Raw genomic sequence first — 17,963 nt, forward strand, 5'->3', positions numbered from 1 at the left:
TGCACCGCTGGAAAGAGCCTGAATCACCTGCCGTCAAGTCCAACCTCTGTTCTGAAGCCCCTGCCTCCCACTCCTCCCTCCCTCCTAGCTTCTCCACCTCTCCCTCTGCTGATACTGGTCCCTCCACCTCACATGACCTCTTGACCCACAGGTATGCTATCCAACCTTCTCCGCTCACCAAACACGGCAACTCTTCCATGCATCACCCATGCCCCTCCTATCAGCTCCCATGGCACTGCTGGTCCTCCATGGGGCCTCTAAGGCATTCATCCACTTACTGAAACCATAAATACTGGGCTATTCGTGGTATTTAAGGTAGTGTTCTAGGTGCTGAGGACACAACTAAGTACAGACTACACATTAACCTCTACCTTCATGGAGCTTTCAGTTTAGTGGAAGAACAAGAACAGACAAAATGAGTGAGTGAAGATGGGATCTTAGTAATGGCTAAAGACAGATAAAACGCTGGGAGGGCCAGGGCTGCCATCTTCCATGGACACTCAGAGAAGGCATCACTGAAGGGGCACTGTGCAAGCAGAGACTTTAAGGACAGGCAGGCATGGGCTCTATCATGTGTGGGTGGTGAATGTTCGTTCATGGAGACAAGTATATGGCTTTTCTTCTTAATTCTGTTAATATGGTAATTACACTGATTTTTTTGCAATATTGAACCAACCTTGTATTCCTGGGATATGCCCTACTTGGTGATCATATATTAGTCTTGTTTATTTTTCTGGATTTGATTAACTAGTATTTTTTTAAAATGTGCTTTTGGCCTGTGGGTTTTTTTTTTTTCTTCTTATAATGCTTTTATCTGGTTTGCAATGAGTGTAATGTTGGCCTCATAAAAGTGAATTAAGAAACAACTGCTCCTTCTCTTTCTCCTGAGAGTCTGTAAAGAACCTGTATCATTTCTTCCTTAAATGTTTCACAGAATTTATAGACAAGGCCATCTGGGCTTAAAGTTTTCTTTATAAAAAGGTTTTTAGGCCAGGCGCCGTGGCTCACGCCTGTAATCCCAGCACTTTGGGATGCCGAGGCAGGCGGATCACGAGATCAGGAGTTCAAGATTAGCCTAACCAACATGGTGAAGCCCCATCTCTACTAAAAATACAAAAATTAGCCAGGCATCGTGGCATGCACCTGTAATCCCAGCTACTTAGGAGGCTGAGGCAGGAAAATTGCTTGAACCCAGGAGGCAGACGTTGCTGTGAGCTGAGGTCGCACCACTGCACTCCAGCCTGGGTGACAGGGAGAGACCCTGTCTCAAAAAAAAAAAAAAAAAAAAAAGGTTTTTAATTACAAACTTAATTTTATCAAATGTACCAAGTGGAACAGAAGGCATCTAGGGCTGCATGCTTTGTAAGTGTTTTCAGAGCATCCCAAAAGCTCTGTGCAACAGCAGGTCTCGTGTGCCCACCTGACGGCTGTTGAGACTGAGCTCTGGTGCTGTCACACGGCCAGGCTGCCTCCTCAAAGGCACCTGACTCTGTTCTGCTCAATGTCCTCCCTCATCACACCAGCTCCTCTGTAAGCCCGGGGTCTGCAGGCCTCCCCCGCCCTTCCCACAAACAACTGTCAACAGGCAAGCGGCCAACCTGTGAGTGTCATTTCTGTGGGGGACACGTGTTGGGTTTGGGCTGCCTGCTTCCACATACCTTTCAGTAACAACACTCAACTTTTCTATGGGTGCCCGTCTGCTATGGTCTGAATGTCTGCGTAACCCCAAAATTCAGATGTTGAAATCCTCACCTCCAAGGTGATGACACGTGTTAGCAGGTGGGGCTTTTGGTGTGTGATTAGGTCATGAAGTCTGAGTCCTCATGGATGGACTAAGTGCCTTTGTAAAAGAGGTCCCACAGAGCTGCTCATCCCTTCCTACCACGCGAAGATGTCGCAAGGAGTGGACAGTCTAAAACCTAGAAGACAGCCTTCACCAGAACCTGACCATGCTGGCACTGATCTTGAAACTTTCATTTATTCTATGCATTATTATGTGTCAATCACAGAGTGAAACATATCATAAACATCTCATTTGCTTCCCAACAACCCTATTAAAACCCCCATTTGATACATGAGGAATCCTTTGCATGGATGTTAACTGACCTTCATGAAGCCACAACCCTAGACGGGCCTTAGGGTAGTCTAGCTCAGAACCCCTGGTCTGGACACTCTCCTGATCCCTTGTGCTAGGATACATGGAGTTCAAAACAAGGCCACAGGCTTCCCACCTTTACCTGGTGCTGCCTCCAGACCCAAGCAGAAGATGGCTTTAACATCCACCTGAATCAGCCCCCACCTCCAAATGTATCCTGAACACTATTTTTTTTTTTTTTTTTTTGGAGATGGAGTCTCATTCTGTCACCCAAGTTGGAGTGCAGTGGTGCGATCTAGGCTCACTGCAACCTCTGCCTCTCGGGTTCAAGCAATTCTCCTGCCTCAGCCTCCTGAGTAGCTGGGACTACAGGTGCCCGCCACCACACCCAGCAAATTTCTTTTTTTTTTCTTCGTATTTTAGTAGATACAGGGTTTCACCGTGTTGCCCAGGCAGGTCTCAAACTCCTGAGCTCAGGCAATCCACCCGCCTTGGCCTCCCAAAGTGCTAGGATTACAGGTGTGAGCCACCACGCCCAGCTATTACTGATTTTTTTTCTTTTACTTTTTCTTTTTTTTTTTTTGAGACAGAGTTTCACTCTTGTTGCCCAGGCTAGAGTGCAATGGGACAATCTCAGCTCACCACAACCTCCACCTCCTGGGTTCAAGTGATTCTCCTGCCTCAGCTTCCAGAGTAGCTAGGAAAAGGCATGCACCACCATGCCCAGCTAATTTTGTATTTTTAGTAGAAATGGGGTTTCTCCATACTGGTCAGGCTGGTCTCAAACTCCTGACCTCAGGTGATCTGCCCGCCTTGGCCTCCCAAAGTGCTGGGATTACAGGTGTGGGCCACCGTGCCTGGCCAATACTGATTTTTAAAAGCACCATTGGGCCAGGCATGGTGGCTTATGCCTGTAACCCTAACACTTTGGGAGGCCAAGGTAGGAGGATCACTTGGGACCAGGAGTTTGAGACCAGACTAGGCAACATAGTGAGACCCCATTCCTAAAAAAAAAAAAATTAGCCAGGTGTGGTGGCATGCACCTTTAGTCCTAGCACTTTGGGAGGCCAAGGTAGGAGGACTGCTTGAGGCCAGGAGGTTGAAACTAGCCTGTGCAATAGTGAGTCTCTAAAAAATAAAAACAATAAATAAAAATTTTAAAAATTAGCTGGGTGTGGTGGCTCACACCTATAGTCCCAACTGCTCTAAAGGCTGAGGCAAGAGGATCACTTGAGCCCAGGAGTTTGAGGTTACAGTGAGCTATAATTATGCTACTGCACTCCAGCCTGGGTGACAGAGCAAGAACCTGTCTCAAAAAAATAAAAGTACTATTGAAGTTTTAAAACCCAGCTGAAGGAAACTGGGTAAACCAACAATCATCTGAGAAGGGTGGCACATTTCCCCAGGCACCTGAGAGTGAGTGTGGTTCTGGATCTGAGGCTGGTTTTGAACATAGCTCTGCCACTAACCAGCTGTGAGGCTCTTGGTCCCAGGCTTCTCATTTGTGGAGTGCAGTCATTCATACCAAAGGAGTTTATTGTTCATTTTTAGGATTAAGTGGGGGCATAGTATGCAAAGGGATTAACAGAAAAATTGGTTTTTTCATCTCGGTTCCCTCTGTCCATCCCCCCCACTTTGGTCACCACCCCCACATCTCCTCTGCAACACTGGAAGACCCTGCCTCTGGACCTGCAGGCTCTGGCCAGCAGGGGCAGCTGCCAAGACACCTGCGCCTGCCGACAGCCCCTCCCCACCATTAGGCTCCTCTTGGTTGGACACCTGTCTTAGGCCAGTCACATCCAGGTACCACTTGTCTTCGTTTATTTACTTATTTATTTGAGACAGTTTTTTGTTTGTTTGTTTGTTTGTTTGTTTTGAGACGGAGTCTCGCTCTGTCACCCAGCCTGGAGTGCAGTGGTGCAATCTCAGCTCACTGCAACCTCTGCCTCCCAAGTTCAAGCAATTCTCCTGCCTCAGCCTCCCAAGTAGCTGGCATTACAAGTGCCCGCCACCACGCCCAGTTTTTTTTTTTTTTTGTATTTTTAGTAGAGACGGGGTTTCACCATGTTGACCAGGCTGGTCTCGAACTCCTGACCTCAGGTGATCCGCCCTCCTCGACCTCCCAAAGTGCTGCGACTACAGGCATGAGCCACTGCATCTGGCCAGCCACCGCACCTGGCCTAATTTTTTTAATAGACAGGATCTCACTCTGTTGCCCAGCCTGGAGTAGAGTGGTACAATCATGGCTCACTGCAGCCTTGACCTTCTGGGTTCAAGCAATCCTCCTGCCTCAGCCTCCGCAGTAGCTGGGACCACAGATGCCTGAGCCCCACCCAACTTTTTTTTTTTTTTTTTTAAGTAGAGGCAGGGTTTTGCTATGTTGCCCAGGCTGGTCTTAAACTCCTGAGCTTGAGTGATCCTCCTGCCTCAGTCTCCCAAAGTGCTGGGATTATAGGCATGAGCCACCGTGCTCAGCCCTTTTCTTATTATTGTTTTAAATGGATTCTTCTTTACTAAAAAATTACTTTAAAAGGAAACCTTGGCCAGGCACAGCGGCTCACACCTGTAATCCCAGCACTTTGGGAGGCAGAGGAGGACGGATCACCTGAGGTCAGGAGTTCAAGACCAGCCTGGCCAACATGGCGAAACCTCGTCTCTACTAAAAACACAAAAATGAGCCGGGCATGGTGGCAAGTGCCCGTAATCTCAGCTACTCAGGAGGCTGAGGCAGAATAATCGTTTCGACCCGGGCAGCAGAGGTTGCTGTGAGCCAAGATCGCGTCACTGTACTCCAGCCCAGGCAATACAGCGAGACTCTGTCTCAATTTAAAAAAAAAGGGAGGCTGAGGTGGGTGGATCACGAGGTCAGGAGATTGAGACCATCCTGGCTAACATGGTGAAACCCTGTCTCTACTAAAAATACAAAAAATTAGCTGGGCATGGTGGCAGGCACCTGTAGTCCCAGCTACTTGGGAGGCTGAGGCAGGAGAATGGCGTGAACCTGGGAGGTGGAGCTTGCAGTAAGCCGAGACCAGGCCACTGCGCTCCAACCTGGGCGATAGAGCAAGACTCCACCTCAAAAAAAAAAAAAAAAAGCCAGGCAGTAGTTCATGCCTGTAATCCCAGCACTTTGGGAGGCCGAGGTGGGCGGATCACAGGGTCAGAAGTTTGAGACCAGCCTGGCCAATATGGTGAAACCCCGTCTCTACTAAAAATACAAAAATTAGCTGGACGTGTTGGTGTGTGCTGGTAGTCCCAGCTACCAGGAGGCTGAGGCAGGAGAATGGTGTGAACTCGGGAGGCGGAGCTTGCAGTGAGCGGAGATCGTGCCACTGCACTCCAGCCTGGACGACAGAGTGAGACTCCATCTCAAAAAAAAAGCAGCGGCTCACGCCTGTAATCCCAGCACTTTGGGAGGCCAAGGCGGGCAGATCACGAGGTCAGGAGATCGAGACCATCCTGGCTAACATGGTGAAACCCTGTCTCTACTAAAAAAAATACAAAAAATTAGCTGGGCGTGGTGGCAGGCACCTGTAGTCCCAGCTACTCCGGAGGCTGAGGCAGGAGAATGGCAGGAACCCGGGAGGCGGAGCTTGCAGTGAGATGGCATCACTGCACTCCAGACTGGGCGACAGAGCGAGACTCTGTCTCAAAAAAAAAAAAAAAAGGAAACCTTATACACTAGTGTAAATAAAAATCTCATAGCGTTTGCCATCCATCCAGATGACTCAAAGCAGTGTCAGTAGGTCCTGGGGGGAAGCTGCTGCCTACAAAGACTCTGGGAGTCTGCCTGTTCTCTTGGGAAACAGGCAAACATCAAAGAGTGCAAGGAAAAGACCGTGTTGGCCAAGGCCTGAGCAGGAGAAAATAGGGAGTTACTATTTAATGGGTATGAAGTGTCCATTTGGGAAGATGAAAGAGTTCTGAAGGTGGATGGTGGAGGTGGCTGCACAACAATTGTGAATGTACTTCATGCCACAGAACTCTATACCTAAAAATGGTTAAGGAGGTCGATTATATGTTATATATATTTTACCACAATTTCAAATAAAAAAATATGTAAACCACATATGGACACCAGAAGAAAACTTTTATTTTGAGGAAAATTAAAGGACTGACAGTGAGTTTTGAGAGAGTGAATCTTTCTCATTCCCACTGTCGCATGAGGCTCCACTGGCACACAGAATGTGCTGGTGTCTGGCAGGCAATGCCTTTGAGGGGGTGCTCCCCACTCTTCACAACACAGGAACAGGAGGTGGGCAGGCCATAGGGGAACTCAGGGATCTGGGTCACGCCAGAAAGCAACAGTGAAAGAAAAGAGAAGTGAGAGTTGCACGAAGGAGGATGGGTGAGGGTGGTGGATGACACAGGCCACCTCCCATCTACCCGCAGGGTTCAGCCCCTAACGGTGCCCAAATGCAGGGTCTACAGAGTGGAAGCCACCTCATGGGGCTGACAGAGCTCAGGCAGAGTGGGGGACCCACAAAGGAAGCAGGAAGAAAATCACCCAAGGCCCAGGTCAACCCAGCTCCACAGACACTTCCTGGCACTTCCCTGCTGCAGGCTTGGTGAAGGGAGTTGAGCAAGGCCTAGTCCAGCCCTGCAGGGGCCACAGCTACAAACAACTGTCAAGGGTTGGGGAGTACAAGGCCCCAAAACCAGGCCCAGTCTAACCCTGCCCAACATCTGACCTGACATTCTCCTTCCTGTCTCCTAACCACAGCCCACAAGGTCCCACATGGCCCCGCCCTGCCAACCTCTCCACCCTCCCTCCTAGCCCCCCTGCCCTGGCCAAACGTGCTGCCTTTGCGCACTTCTGACAAGCTCCATCTGTCCTCCAGGCCTTTGCACTTGCTTTCCCCTCCAACTCAACCCCACTCCACTCCTAGTTCGACTCCCAGGAGGCTTATGCTGAGCACCCTCCCCAAAACGCATTCCATGCCTTGCAGTTCTGTTTCCTTCAGAACTTACTCCTGCCTCACATGCATCCACAGATCTCATCTTAATTAACCGTTTAACTCTGGCAATCAGCTGTGAGTCCCCGAGAGCAGGGCATCTCCTGCTGCTTCATTGTCACATCCCAGGACCTCAAGAAGTGCCTGGCTCATAGTAAGACAAAGTGCCTCAAGAAGTGCCTGGCTCAACAAAGACAGCTGGGTGTGGTGGCTCACGCCTGTAATCCCAGCACTTTGGGAGGCTGAGGCGGGTACATCACAAGGTCAAGAGATCTAGACCATCCTGGTCAACATGGTGAAACCCCATCTCTACTAAAAATACAAAAATTAGCTGGGCGTGTGCCTGTAGTCCTAGCTACTTCGGAGGCTGAGGCAGGAGAATAGCTTGAACCAGGGAGGTGGAGGCTGCAGTGTGCCGAGATCACGCCACTGCACTCCAGCCTGGCAACAGAGCGAGACTCCATCTCAAAAAATAAAAAGAGTCACCTCTTATTCAGTCACTCTCCAGCCCTCCTCTGTGAAACATGTGTTGTCCATCAGTGCTTGTCTCCTGGTGCTTAGGCAGGACGGGTCTTCACCGTGTGCCCTATTCCGGGCCCTGCGGGAGCTCTAGTATCTCCATCCCACCTTCTAACTGCCAGAAACGCCATCAAATAGGCCCAGATAACACAATCGACCAAAGCCTGCGACTCTAAGGCCGGGTATAAGAAAGGAGACAGAGATTTGGCCTAGGTGTGTGGGGATGCAGCATGCACACAAATCGTATGGTACAGGGGAAAACGCTCTCAACAAAGACAGCAGAAGTACAAGTGTGGGCTCAGGCAAGGCCAAGTGAAGGAGGTACAGAAGAGCAAACTGGGGGCCTCCTGTCAAATTCAACTCCCTCTTTTGGGTTGTTTATACTCTGTGAATTTTTTATTTTGACTATGGTGCAACGTCTTACAGGCCCTGCTGCCTCACCTGTGCAGTTTCCAGTATGTGACCTGCTGACCTGCTCCTGTTCAGAGGCTCAGGGTCTCTGATCCCAGCAGAAGGCAGTTGGGCTGGATGACACTGACCTGGCTCAGCGTGCATCCCTCACCCTTCCTGACCAACTTCACCCATGAAGGCCTGTGAGGGGACTTGCTGCAGCTTCCCCTGCCGGGGCAGGGAGAGGGACCCAGGACGTCCACACGCAAGGGTAGTGCTGGCCTCTGGCCTCTCACAGTCACCCCTCAGCAAAGAGGGACTCCCCAGGGGTCATCTGAGCTGCCTGGGGTATAGTACGCTCCAAGGTCAAGCTCCACAGCATAGGGACCAGTCCCCTCCCTGGCCCTGAAAGGGCTCCCATCTGCCTGTTTTAGAATCCTTATACCTGTGACTGAGAAGTGCCCCAGACCACATAAGAGAGGGTGTACCCTGGTGCAGGACCAGGCCTGGCACACACATTAGGTGGCTCCAAGGTGCCCAGGAGAGACTGTCAGGGGCAGGAAAGGAGAAATCTGTGCACTTGTATGGCAGTCACTGTGCGTGCTGTGTCTGAATGCTGTTTACCAGGCAGGTCCACATCCCCTCCCCACCTCAGCCAGGGGAGCTGCAGGTCATAATTCAAAACAGGGTGTCTCTGCCAGAGGCCTGGGAGGTGGCACAACATCCCCTTCCCCAGGGGAACCAATGGCTGCCTGACAGTGGGTACAAAAGCTCAAAGCTTGGTCCCTTCGCCTGAAGGCAGGACAACCTGCAGGCAGCCTCCCTTCCCTACCCAGCTGCCCAACAAAGCACTTTCTCTGTAAACCAAGGGCAGCAGAATCCTGCCTCAGGCTCAGTCCCTGGGAAACCAATCTGAGCCACTCACTTTCTCCAAGACATGGCCCCCCGCTGGAGGACCCAGAATACCCTGGGACTCCACAGCAGGGAAAGAATCAGTGAGGAGGCAACTTCAACCCAGCAGAAAGGTGCTCAGATGCGGAGCCCTCAAGAAGCAGCAACAGAGCAGTGCTTAGGCTTCAGTGCTAGCCAGTGTTGGCAGGGGAGGAGGTTCCTGAGATGCCCAAATAACCAGGTTCAAGGCAATGTAAGAAAGGAGCTAGGAGGGGAAACATAAGTGACCGAAAAGAAACCAAAATGCTGCCTGTGATTGTATTACAGCTGGAAGATTATGGCATGATTTCTTTTTTCATCTGTTCTCTCAGTTTTCAACATAAGGTTATTTTGTATATAAAAGGATACCTTTAAAAGGAGCAAATGAAATATAAATTATGGAACACTTTCAATCATGCAAAATATCTAGAAGGAATCAGGAACTTGTCACAAAACCAGTACTGGCTGGGTATAGTTGGAGAGACTCAATTAGAGCCTGGCAAATTAGCCAGAGGCTGCAAGTCCCCAGGTCTAATGGCATGGGACAGGGAGGGATCCCAGCAGCTCCTGCTCCAACTCAGTGTCCATCACTACAAAACTTCCCAGAGATCACTTCCCCTTCTGGGGCTCAGGTTTTCCCATATGAAACACAGGATGTTTAAACCAGATGACCTCTAAGGTTCCCTTGGCCCTAAAACTGTCCAATTTTGATGCTATAAAATAAAAAAATAAAATAAAATAGGAAAAGTAAACATGAAGCTGCTGCTGGCTCAGGCACACACAGTGATTTCTGTAAACTTAGAGCTCAGCTGCAAATTCAAAGGATGTGCAAATGTTCCCACAGGGTCTGGCAGAATTCTCATTTTCTTTTTCGTCTCAGAGACTTAACAATGAACTCTCTGGATGAAGAGGTAATGTTCTTCCCAGGTTTAGAGGACTGTGGATATATGTCTATAGTCCGGCTCTTAAAATCTCCAGAGGAGATTCTTCAAAACTGCAGCAATAGATGACTACACTAGGAACAGCACTACTAAAAATAAATATTCTCAATGCTTGATTGACAGAATGTCTTCCTGTCAAGTTAAGGGGGAACCACAATCACAAACACCTCTGAGAAGACACTTTGGATAGCAGTCACACATCTGCAGTCACACATCTGCAATACAAACTGCAGATCAACGCCAAACACATTATAAGGTACTTATCACTTCCCTGATGCATCAGAGATTAAGAATGTTTTTTTCCTTTTTCCTACCAAGTAAATTAAAATTCACCAACACCCTTCAGCTCCTCTCAGAGAAGAAAATGACGTTGGGGGGAAAAAGTGTTGTTAGTTTAGAAAAAGAAAAAAAAGTACAGCTATAGAATTTCAGAGAAAGTAACACACAAATATATCCAAAGGGATTCACTTGAAACAAGCTGTTTTTAATAACCAGTTTCCTCTTTCTTGCCCACATACTAAGAGTACAGACAACTTCAACAAGAGAATGAGCATGTATCCCCGCCACAGTATTGACTAACAGCTGATTTTCCCACACAAGACAAGGTCTTAGACTGGGATACAGAAAACCTAATGTCCAAGTTCAGCCTCTGACATCAGGCCAGAAATAGGAGCCTCCAGGCGCATAAAGCACTAAACCCAAAATGCAATGGGCTGACCTAGTACGTCTTGATTTCAGGAAGGAGACCTTCAAAAAAGAAATAGGGCAGGCCAGGTGCAGTGGCTCACGCCTGTAATCCCAGCACCTTGGGAGGCAGAGGCAGGTGGATCACTTGAGGTCAGGAGTTCAACACCAGCCTGACCAACATGGTGAAACCCCGTCTCTACTAAAAATACAAAAATTGGCCAGGCGAGCCAGGCATGGTGGCTTACGCCTGTAATCCCAGCATTTTGGGAAGCTGAGGTGGGTGGATCGCCTGAGGTCAGGAGTTCGAGACCAGCCTGGCCAACATAGTAAACCCGTCTCTACTAAAAAATGCAAAAAACTAGCTGGGTGTGGTGGCAGGCGCCCATAATCCCAGCTAGTCGGGAGGCTGAGGCAGGAGAATCGCTTGAACCGGGGAGGTGGAAGTTGCAGTGAGCCAAGATTGCGCCATTGCACTCCAGCCTGGGCAACAAGGGCGAAACTCCGTCTCTAAAAAATAAAAATAAAAATAAATTAGCCAGGTGGTCTGCACCTGTAATCCCAGCTACTCGGAAGGCTGAGGCGGGAGAATCGCTTGAACCCGGAAGGTGGATGTTGCAGTGAACCGAAATCGCACCACTGCACTTCAGCTTAGACAACAAAGCAAAATTCTGTCTCAAAAAAAAAAAAAAGAAAGAAAAAGAAAAAGAAAAGAAAAGAAATAGGGCAAGTAGTGCAAGCAACAGAGAAAGCTGGCTGGTCTGAGCTTCAGGCATCACACATACACGCACAGACTAATACTCAGACTTACACACATGTCCAGGCTTACACACATGGCTCTCTCTGTCACGTGGTCACACCTCGTTCTGCCTCAACCTTGACCCAGCCTTGGAGTACCCTGGGGGTAGGAAGGGCGGAAGCCCATCTTTTCACCCCTAACAGGGCTGGGCTGGGAAGCTGAGGGGGTTCAGTCGCGCCCACGCAGCCTTGCCAGGGGCAGGAGCTCCATTTCCCCGGGTCTGCAAAATGTAAGGGCTGGACCGCACCGCCCTGTCAGTGTCGGTCTCTGGTTTCATAGGTCCTTGTGGTTCCACAGGATTACACTTCGCAACCGATCCCATGGAGAACTCCCAACCCGGGAGGGAGGGTGATGGAAATGCCCGGAACGTCAGGACCCACTAGAGGCAGCCTGAGGGGAAGCGCCGGCTTGCCTCGCCTCACTTCGCCTCTGTAAAGCGGCCCCTGGGGTTCCCTCCAAAACTCCTTTCCTCCAGGGTCTCCGTTCCTACCCGCGACGCTAGGCGCTGCGCTTCGTCTCCCACTGACCCACTTCCCATGCCAGGGCGAGGGCGGTCACAGACAAATCCGAGCCGGGATCCCAGACACAAGGGAAGTGCGGCCCAATGGCCCCGGCGCCCCCTCTCGGGTCAGGCGGGCCCGGGCCCTGCGGTCCCAGATGGAGCTCCCCAGGCCACCCCTCCTCCCGCACAACGCAGAACACGCGGGTCACCGCCGCCAGGCTGGGCCCGCTCTGCTCGCGCCTCACCGGCGCGGAGGCCCAGCCGGCGCCATGACATGAGCAGTGGTGGCGACCCGCGCGCTCCCGCCGCCACCGCCTAGCGCCCAGCGAGAGCGCGCCGCGCACCTGCCGGCCCTGCCGGCCTCCAGGCGCCCGCCCAGCCTCTCAGCGCGAAGGCCCGGCCCGGCCCGCGGCCCCCGCCCGCCCGCCCGGCCGGCCGCGCGCCTCACCAGCGGTAGCAGCCCTCCGAGGCCTCCAGCGTGAAGTTAACGCGCGTGGCCCGCGTGAAGGGCAGCAGTACTTTGGGGATGTTGAGCTTGGCCGCAGCGGCGGAGGGGCCCAGCGCAAGCAGCACCGACAGCGCCAGCAGCAGCAGCCCCCGGCCCCGCGCCGCCATCCTCGCCGCGCGTCACCTCCCGCGACCCTGCGCCCGGCCGCCCGCGCCGCCCTCGTTGCCCTCCGCTCCCGCCCGCGCGCGCCGGGCCAGCAGGTGATGAGCGCGGGGGCGGGGCGAGGGCCGCCGCCGGCGGCCGCTTCCTGGGCCCGAGCGCGGGAACTCTGGGGGCCGAGCTCGCGGAGACCCCACCCCCCAGCCCGGCCCGCGCGCTGGAACGCGGGGCTGGGGGATGGGCGCGCGCCCGGGCCCCTGGAACTGAGGGAGAGGGCTTGGGGCGTGCCCGCGAGAGGAGAGGCTGAGCGCGCGCGCCCGCGGAGACCCCTAGACCCTAGAAGGCCCAAGGGGGAGCCCCCGGGCGCCCCGCAGCACGCATCCCGCCCCAGTCTGTGCCCCTGGCGGTGGAGCCAGGCCACCGGCTCTGGACCTTGCGCTCAGGCCCGGACCCACGGTCAGCAAGGAAGGGACACATGCTCCAGGACATTTGGGATGCAGAAAACCGGAGCCTGCCTTGTCCCAATCCATGCTTCCCAGAAGAGGGACCCCGGGCTCGCAAAGGGAAGCCACTTGCTGATGCGCTGAAGGTCCGGGGCCCCCTCCGCCTCGACCCTCTCACACCCTTTCCAGAGAGGCCTTAAGATCCCCATTTCTCCAGGAAAAAACCGGTTGAATGGCTCCCACATCACTCAGCCAGAGAGCCCCAAGCTCTTGTCCTCCGCACTGCACCCCCTGCGGAAGCCATTAGAGGTTACCCGTAGGTCATTTAGGGCGCCAACTCTGCCAGAGAACAACCCCCTCCACGGCCCCCACACCCACAAAAGAAAGTTCAGCACCGCGGAATCCACCCGCACACCAATGGAAAGCCTTAGATTCCGCGCTGTGCTCTGTGGCTTTTAGCTGTCTTTGTCTTGAGTTGCATGAAGGCATGCGTCAGCAGGCACCTGACTGCTTGGTGCCGCTAAAATATGAATCTAGCCTTGCAGAGAAGGCCCAGCCTAGCGAGAGGTCAGGAAAGGGTGGGGAGAGGGTGTACCTACCGGCCGGCTGTGTAAGGAGTGCAGGAAGTGGATGCTGACTGTAACCTGAAGACACACAACGATGCCACTATAAACGTCAGTCAGGCTCGGAAGGCCTTTTGGAGGCGGCGGCTCCTGGGCTGGGCATAGCCACCGCACTGGGCTTCAGCGAGGCCCGCATGGGCTGAGCCTGCCCCTCAGGGATCATGGGGCTTTTGGGTGGTGATGCGGGGTGTTTGGGATCACCCTCAAAGCCTGAGAGCCCTAGACCAGGGAACGTGTGTGTTAGGGGAAATCTCCGGAGACACCAGAACTAAGAGGGTGAGGGTCTGCCTTGTGTGGAACCAGGTGCTGTGGGAGGGGAATTCCAACGGGCTCCCTTTGAAGAAACAAAAAACAGACTTGTGCGGAAAAGGCAGCCTCAGAGTGGGTATTTGTGAGGAAGTCTGTGGGTGTCTTGTGGGTTGCACAAGACTGATTTGTTTTCCAACAGGTAATCCAGACAGATGGTTGAAACTTAGGCTCAAAAGGGTTCCAAGTGAAAGTGATTCCTCTCCCTCCCCATCACCCAATACCCTTCCCTATAGGCAATGAGGGTTTCCCACTTGAGTATATATCCAGAGAAATATTATGCATACAAGCATATATATATATAATATGGCACACATACACATACATGCACACACATATGTATGTATGAAATGACACATATACACACATATACATATGTCTTGCCAGGCAGGTAAATCTCACTCTTGAACATTTTTCCTAGAGAAATGAAAAGTGATGTTCCCACAAACACCTGTACATAAAATGTTCATAGCAGCTTTATCAAATAGGCCCAAACTGGAAAAAGCACAGAGGTCCTTCATGGGTGATGATTAAATACTGTGGCATATCTATGCCATGGAATATTATTCAGCAACAAAAAGAAATGAACTGTTGATACATCCATCTTGGATGAAGCTCCAGGGAATTATACTGACTGGAAAACAAACACCACAAAAGCACAAAAAGTTACATATTATTTACTTGCTTTTATACAAGATTCTTGAGATGGCAAAATTATAGAAGTATAGAGCAGGTGAGTGAGTGTGGGGTCAGGGGTGGCATGGGGTAGGAAGTAATGTGGCTATAAAAGCTCAACGTGAGGAGTCCCTGGGATGGAAATGCTTGGTGGCTTGACTGTATCAATGTCTGTTTCCTAGTTGTGATATTATCCCATAGTTTTGCAAGATGTCCACTAATGGAAACAGGATAAAGGGCACATATTATAGCATCTCTCTTATTATTTGTTACAACTGCATGTAATCTACAATTATCTAAAAAAAAAGTTTAATTACACAGACAAAAAAAGAATCATACAAACAGGCCCAGCAAAATATATCTGAGTGGACACAGCTTGCTAAACAGCTATGTTTCAGGTGATTTAAGGCAATCAGGAAATTTTCCCAGCAGAAAACAATCCATAGAAGACAACAAAATGGGCCAGGCACGGTGGCTCTCGCCTGTTAATCCCAGCACTTTGGGAGGCCAAGGTGAGCAGATCACCCGAGGTCAGGAGTTCGAGACCAGCCTGGCCAACATGGTGAAACCCCATCTCTACTAAAAATACAAAAATTCACCAGGCATGGTGGCATGCATCTGTAATCCCAGCTACTGGGGAGGCTGAGGCAGGAGAATCACTTGAACCTGGGAGGTAGAGGTTGCAGTGAGCTGAGATCACGCATAGGCGACAAGAGAGAAACTCCATCTCAAAAAACAAACGGAAAAAGGCAACAAAATGATGGGTAAAACGTTTTCCATCTGAGATTTTATCCCTTTATGTTGTCCTTAAACTTGCCCCCAGACCCCATTTCACTTGCCTACAAACCTGGTATGGGATGGTATCTGGGGCCAAGCCAGGGGTCCATGTGTAGGGGCCACCCCCACCTTCTCTGTGTGGACTGTTTCCATTCCCTGGCATTGGGCTCCTTCTCTGGGTCTCAGTGTTTATCTGAGATGCAGGGAGTCAGCCATGGACGATGACCTGAGCAGAGCCTTCCCTCCTGGGCACAGAGACCCTCTGGGCTGGAAGAGGCCACAGATTTGAGCAAGCCAGTTACCCACCTGATAACTAAAACCAAATAAGAAAATGTCTCCTGACCCTCATCAGTGCCTCCCAAACTTCTGTCACTTTCTACCACCCTAAAACATTTTTTAAAATAATATCTGAGTACCACCTGTACTCTTATTTCCTGTCTTTAAATCAAAGTGTTTACATATATTTACTTAAGAAGCAAACTTTGTCTCTTCTGTAAATAAAAAGCCATTATCAGTTTGCAAAATATAATAGAAGTAGCCATAAAATAAATACAGCGAAACAAAAGAATGCCTTCAGATTACTGGAGGATACTATTTCCTGCTAAGGGCTGAGAGCCCAAGGCCTGCTCTCAGGGCCTTCAGTGGGAAGACAACCAAACACAAGACAGTGTGAAGGACAAACCACACTAATCTTGACCTTTCTCCTTGAGCATAAAAGTATGGAGAGATTTTTCAAGGCAATTAACTTTTCCCTAGGGAGACATCCTATTAGAGCCTATCCACCATCTTTTTGTGACAACAGTAATTTTTATTTGTATTTTATTTATTTATTTATTTTTGAGACAGGGTCTCACTCTGTCGCCCAGGCTGGAGTGCAGTGGCACAATCTCAGCTTACTGCAGCCTCTACCTCCTGGGCTCCAGCGATTCTCCCATCTCAGCCTCCTGCATAACTGGGATTATAGGTGTGTGCCACCACACCTGGCTAATTTTTGCTTTTTGTTTTGTAGAGACAGGATTTTGCCATGTTGCCCTGGCTGGTCTCGAACTCCTAGGCTCAAAGGATCTGTGCCCCTCAGCCTCCCAAAGTGCTGGGATTACAGCCATGAGCCACTGCGCCCGACCCAAACAGTGATTTTATTATTATTATTTTTTTTTTTGAGATGGGGTCTCGCTCTGTCACCCAGGCTGGAGTGCAGTGGCACGATCTCAGCTCACTGCAAGCTCCGCCTCCCAAGTTCACGTCATTCTCCTGCCTCAGCCTCCCGGTATCTGGGACTATAGGCGCCCACCACCACGCCCAGCTAATTTTTTGTATTTTTAGTAGAGATGGGGTTTCACCGTGTTAGCCAGGCATGAGCCACCACGCCCGGCCCAAACACGGCCCAAACAGTAATTTTAAAAAATCATTCTAGGCCAGGCATGGTGGCTAACGCCTGTAATCCCAACACTTTGGGAGGCCAAGACGGGCGGATCACGAGGTCAGGAGATCGAGACCATCCTGGCTAACATGGTGAAACCCTGTCTCTACTAAAAATACAAAAAATTAGTCGGACATGGTGGCGGGCGCCTGTAGTCCCAGCTACTCAGGAGGCTGAGGCAGGAGAATGGCGTGAACCCAGCAGGTGGAGCTTGCAGTGAGCCAAGATTGTGCCACTGCACTCCAGCCTGGGCGACAGAGCGAGACTCTGTCTCAAAAAAAAAAAAAAAAAAAAAAAAAGAGATAAAGAATAATTCCACGATGGGGAACCTTAAAGAGTCATAGAGTAGACAGAGTGGTTTAATGAAGCCCCATGACTGTCCAGTTCTGTGGCCACAATCCACAGCCAAGTCTGCTGCTTCTGCAGTCACCCCAGGCCCCACCCTATCTCATTTTGAAACAAATCCAAGATATCCTGTCATTTCATCTGTATTTCGATGTGTATCGCTGACAGATAAGGACCCTTTTACAAATATAATATAACCACAATACTATTATCACACATAAAAAGTTAACAGTAATCTTATGGTCATAAAATATTGTTAGAGTTCAAATTTCCAACTGTCTCATACATGTCATAATACCTTTTTACAGTTTATACTTTGACAATCAGGATATAAGTAAAGTTTAAACATTGCAATTGATCTAAATGTCTTTTAAGTCTCTTTCATTCTATAGGTTTCCTTCCCCATCTCTCTTTTTCTCCTTGAATTTCAATGTTGCCCTTTTACCGCTGGAGTAGACATTTTTACCGCTGGAGTAGACATTTGTGTTTTCAAACACCTGCGAGCTAAGTCCCCCCTTGCCTGGGCCCCACTGCAGCAGCAATGGGGGTTTCCCCCTCACACAAGTCTGCCCCCAGGTTTTGGTCATGAACTCTGGAAATGGAGGAAAAGGACACCCACTGTGGACCTTCAGCATCACCTCTGAGCTGGAAACCTTGGCTTTGGGAAAAATAAAAAAAAAGAAAAACACCAGGAGCACTGGAATGGCTTCCACCTTTGCAAAGTACTTTTCAAAACCCCATCATACTTAAGAGAATGGCAACACTTAATTACAGAAATTGCTGCTTAAGTCAATGCCCAGACATGCCTCACGCTCACGGGACCCATTTTCTGGATGTGTTTACTCTTCCTCAGAATGTGTTCCCCACGCCTGCTACCTTCAGCCTCTGCCAGGATTGGCAGTTGTTTGCTTCCTGTGGGTCCCTGGGTCCTTCCCCACAGGCGTCACTAGAG

At 50.4% G+C, this 17,963-nt stretch overlaps 1 protein-coding gene and 2 long non-coding RNA genes across 3 annotated transcripts in view; 1 reads left to right on the forward strand and 2 right to left on the reverse strand.

Annotated features, from left to right (window-relative positions):
• The window catches only part of LOC144339308 (uncharacterized), a 28,553-nt gene extending 27,288 nt beyond the window's left edge, over positions 1–1,265 (forward strand). The window contains exon 2 of the long non-coding RNA XR_013414203.1: positions 1,164–1,265. This is a non-coding gene — a long non-coding RNA (uncharacterized LOC144339308). The remainder of the gene's footprint in view (positions 1–1,163) is intronic.
• The window catches only part of NUP210 (nucleoporin 210), a 106,213-nt gene extending 93,686 nt beyond the window's left edge, over positions 1–12,527 (reverse strand). Inside the window, exon 1 of the mRNA XM_015130197.3 lies at positions 12,264–12,527. Within this exon, the coding sequence (XP_014985683.3) occupies positions 12,264–12,430 (167 nt within the window). The 5' untranslated portion in view covers positions 12,431–12,527. The remainder of the gene's footprint in view (positions 1–12,263) is intronic.
• Positions 739–5,190, reverse strand: LOC144339309 (uncharacterized). The gene is made up of 2 exons (XR_013414204.1): positions 5,097–5,190; positions 739–2,434 (listed from the first exon to the last, which is right to left on the reverse strand). It is a non-coding gene; the product is annotated as an uncharacterized LOC144339309 (long non-coding RNA).
• Positions 12,528–17,963: the final 5,436 nt, after the last annotated feature.

Source organism: Macaca mulatta, chromosome 2 (genome assembly GCF_049350105.2).
Source record: "Macaca mulatta isolate MMU2019108-1 chromosome 2, T2T-MMU8v2.0, whole genome shotgun sequence".
NCBI classification, from domain to species: Eukaryota; Metazoa; Chordata; class Mammalia; order Primates; family Cercopithecidae; genus Macaca; species Macaca mulatta.